Below are 2112 nucleotides of genomic sequence, written 5' to 3'. Positions count from 1 at the left end.
GAATTTTATTCACTTCCATTTCCTTCAAGCTTCCAGAGCTTTGCATAGGTTGCAAGATCTAGGACAGGATTACTACTGCTGCATTTCTATTTATTCATGCCTACTGCACCTACTGCCTACCAGGTATATTGCCTCAAACTATCATTTCTGCCTTATTTTCTCTGTGAGCCAAAGCAACATTCCCCACGCCACACAGACTGAACAGGAACTTCACTAAGAGGCAAAACCCCTCCTGGTTCCTACTCAGTACACATGCAGTGGATTTCTGAACAGCAACTAGGACATAAGCCTTGGCATAATCGCAGGCAGCTGTCTAAAGGGGAAAGATGGAAGATTGAGAAGAAAAAGTAAGGTTTTACCTTAAGTTGACTGCCAGGGATGTGAAATGATAACCAACGGTAGATGTCCCTAAAGCTCGAGTAGTATGCACACGATCTGCAACCCCGACAGTTCAACAACAGGATTTTTTTTCCAAAGCACACTGAAATGTTCATCCTGAAATTCTCCAAAATCTCTTCACCATGAAAACAAGTTCTTCGCTCCCTCCACCTAACTAAAGCAGAGAAGCTCTTTCTTTATCATCTGGCCATCAAAACAACGATGAGACAGAGAGACAATTTACCCAATTGTTTCTTATTGAGACTGAAGTCCACGCTGGTGACAGCATCTCTGTGGCCTTTGAAGTGTCTCTCCAGAGATGGATCTTCCTAGAAGACAGTAATGTTCAGACACAATAGATTAAAAATCATCTTCACACAATAAAACCATTTTATTTCTATGACAAGCGAACCAAGCCACGTATTTATCCCACAAAAGCTGGGTAGAGGCAAGAACACAGCGCAACACAAAATGCAAATTTCATATGTATCTACAAACTTTAAAAGAGGCAAATTAACGATGCTGATAACCCCCCTGGATCTTAGGTGACTTGCATGAATCATTCATCCATTTTTACAACATGCTGCTGGTGCAGAGACCTCAAAGCTGACTTTGGAACAGATCAGCCATGTCGATGGCCACCTGAGCAGGCACTCAAGCACATCTTTTCTGTGACAGCTGCTGATCTCAGCCCAGGGGTAGTCAAGATGCCACTGTTTGCACAGATGGCCCAAAATTGCAAGACTTAACACACCTGTCAAAAAAAGACAGGTAGAATCAGAACCACAGCAAAATAGACTGACCCACTGCCCTTCCTCAATCTCTAGGTAACACAGCACATCCCTATATGGCACCTTGCTGCATGGCCAAACAAAGCCTGAGGTCAGGGAGTAAAAAAAAAAAAAAAAATCCAAAAAAAAAGACCACAGCAAACACTGAGAAAACTGTTGCAAGAGGTTGCAATATTCAAAAACTGTCCAGACTTCAGAACAGGCTGATCTGCCTTTGATCCCTGATCTCATACACACAGCCTCTGCCTCCCTAGCAACCCCCACCACAGCCTGCTCCCCTCAGGACTTGACCGCAGCCCCAGCCTGCTCAAACAAGCACCCAGCCCCAGAAGAATGGGGCTGACTTCACCCCAAACACCCAGCACAGGCCCTCCCCAGATTCAGAGCGCCTCCCACCAGCCTAGAGGTGCCCCCACAAAAAAACACAGTCCTATCCTAGCTGTAACAGCACCCCAAGACCCGGGGCTGCTCCCCTCCTCAGCAGCATTAAGCCCCCACAAGCCCCACTTTGCCCTCAGTTCCTCCCCAGCCCCAGCTGCATGGGGCCTCCCCACAGCCAGGTCAGCCCCTGCTGCACAGCCCAGCCCCAGCAGCGCTAAGCCTTCGCCAAACCTGGTGCTGCCCTCCACCACCACCCCAGTGCCTCCCCGGCCTTCCCCTGCACAGCCCAGCCCCAGCAACACCAAGGCTGCCCTCCTCCCTTCCACTTTGCCCTCAGTTCCTCCCCAGCCCCAGCTGCATGGGGCCTCCCCACAGCCAGGTCAGCCCCTGCTGCACAGCCCAGCCCCAGCAGCGCTAAGCCTTCGCCAAACCTGGTGCTGCCCTCCACCACCACCCCAGTGCCTCCCCGGCCTTCCCCTGCACAGCCCAGCCCCAGCAACACCAAGGCTGCCCTCCTCCCTTCCCCCAGAACACCCCCTTCCCCAACCCTACACCGTGCCCC

At 50.6% G+C, this 2112-nt stretch overlaps 1 protein-coding gene across 1 annotated transcript in view; it reads right to left on the bottom strand.

The window, feature by feature from the left end:
- POC1A (POC1 centriolar protein A) overlaps positions 1-2112 on the bottom strand; it is a 62720-nt gene that overhangs the window by 58054 nt on the left and 2554 nt on the right. Inside the window, exon 2 of the mRNA XM_035894670.1 lies at positions 623-707. Within this exon, the coding sequence (XP_035750563.1) occupies positions 623-707 (85 nt within the window). The remainder of the gene's footprint in view (positions 1-622; positions 708-2112) is intronic.

The sequence above is a fragment of the Egretta garzetta genome, unplaced genomic scaffold (assembly GCF_000687185.1).
Source record: "Egretta garzetta isolate BGI_Z169 unplaced genomic scaffold, ASM68718v1 scaffold215, whole genome shotgun sequence".
Lineage (NCBI taxonomy): Eukaryota > Metazoa > Chordata > Aves > Pelecaniformes > Ardeidae > Egretta > Egretta garzetta.
This window is presented reverse-complemented; position numbering and strand designations above follow the sequence as displayed.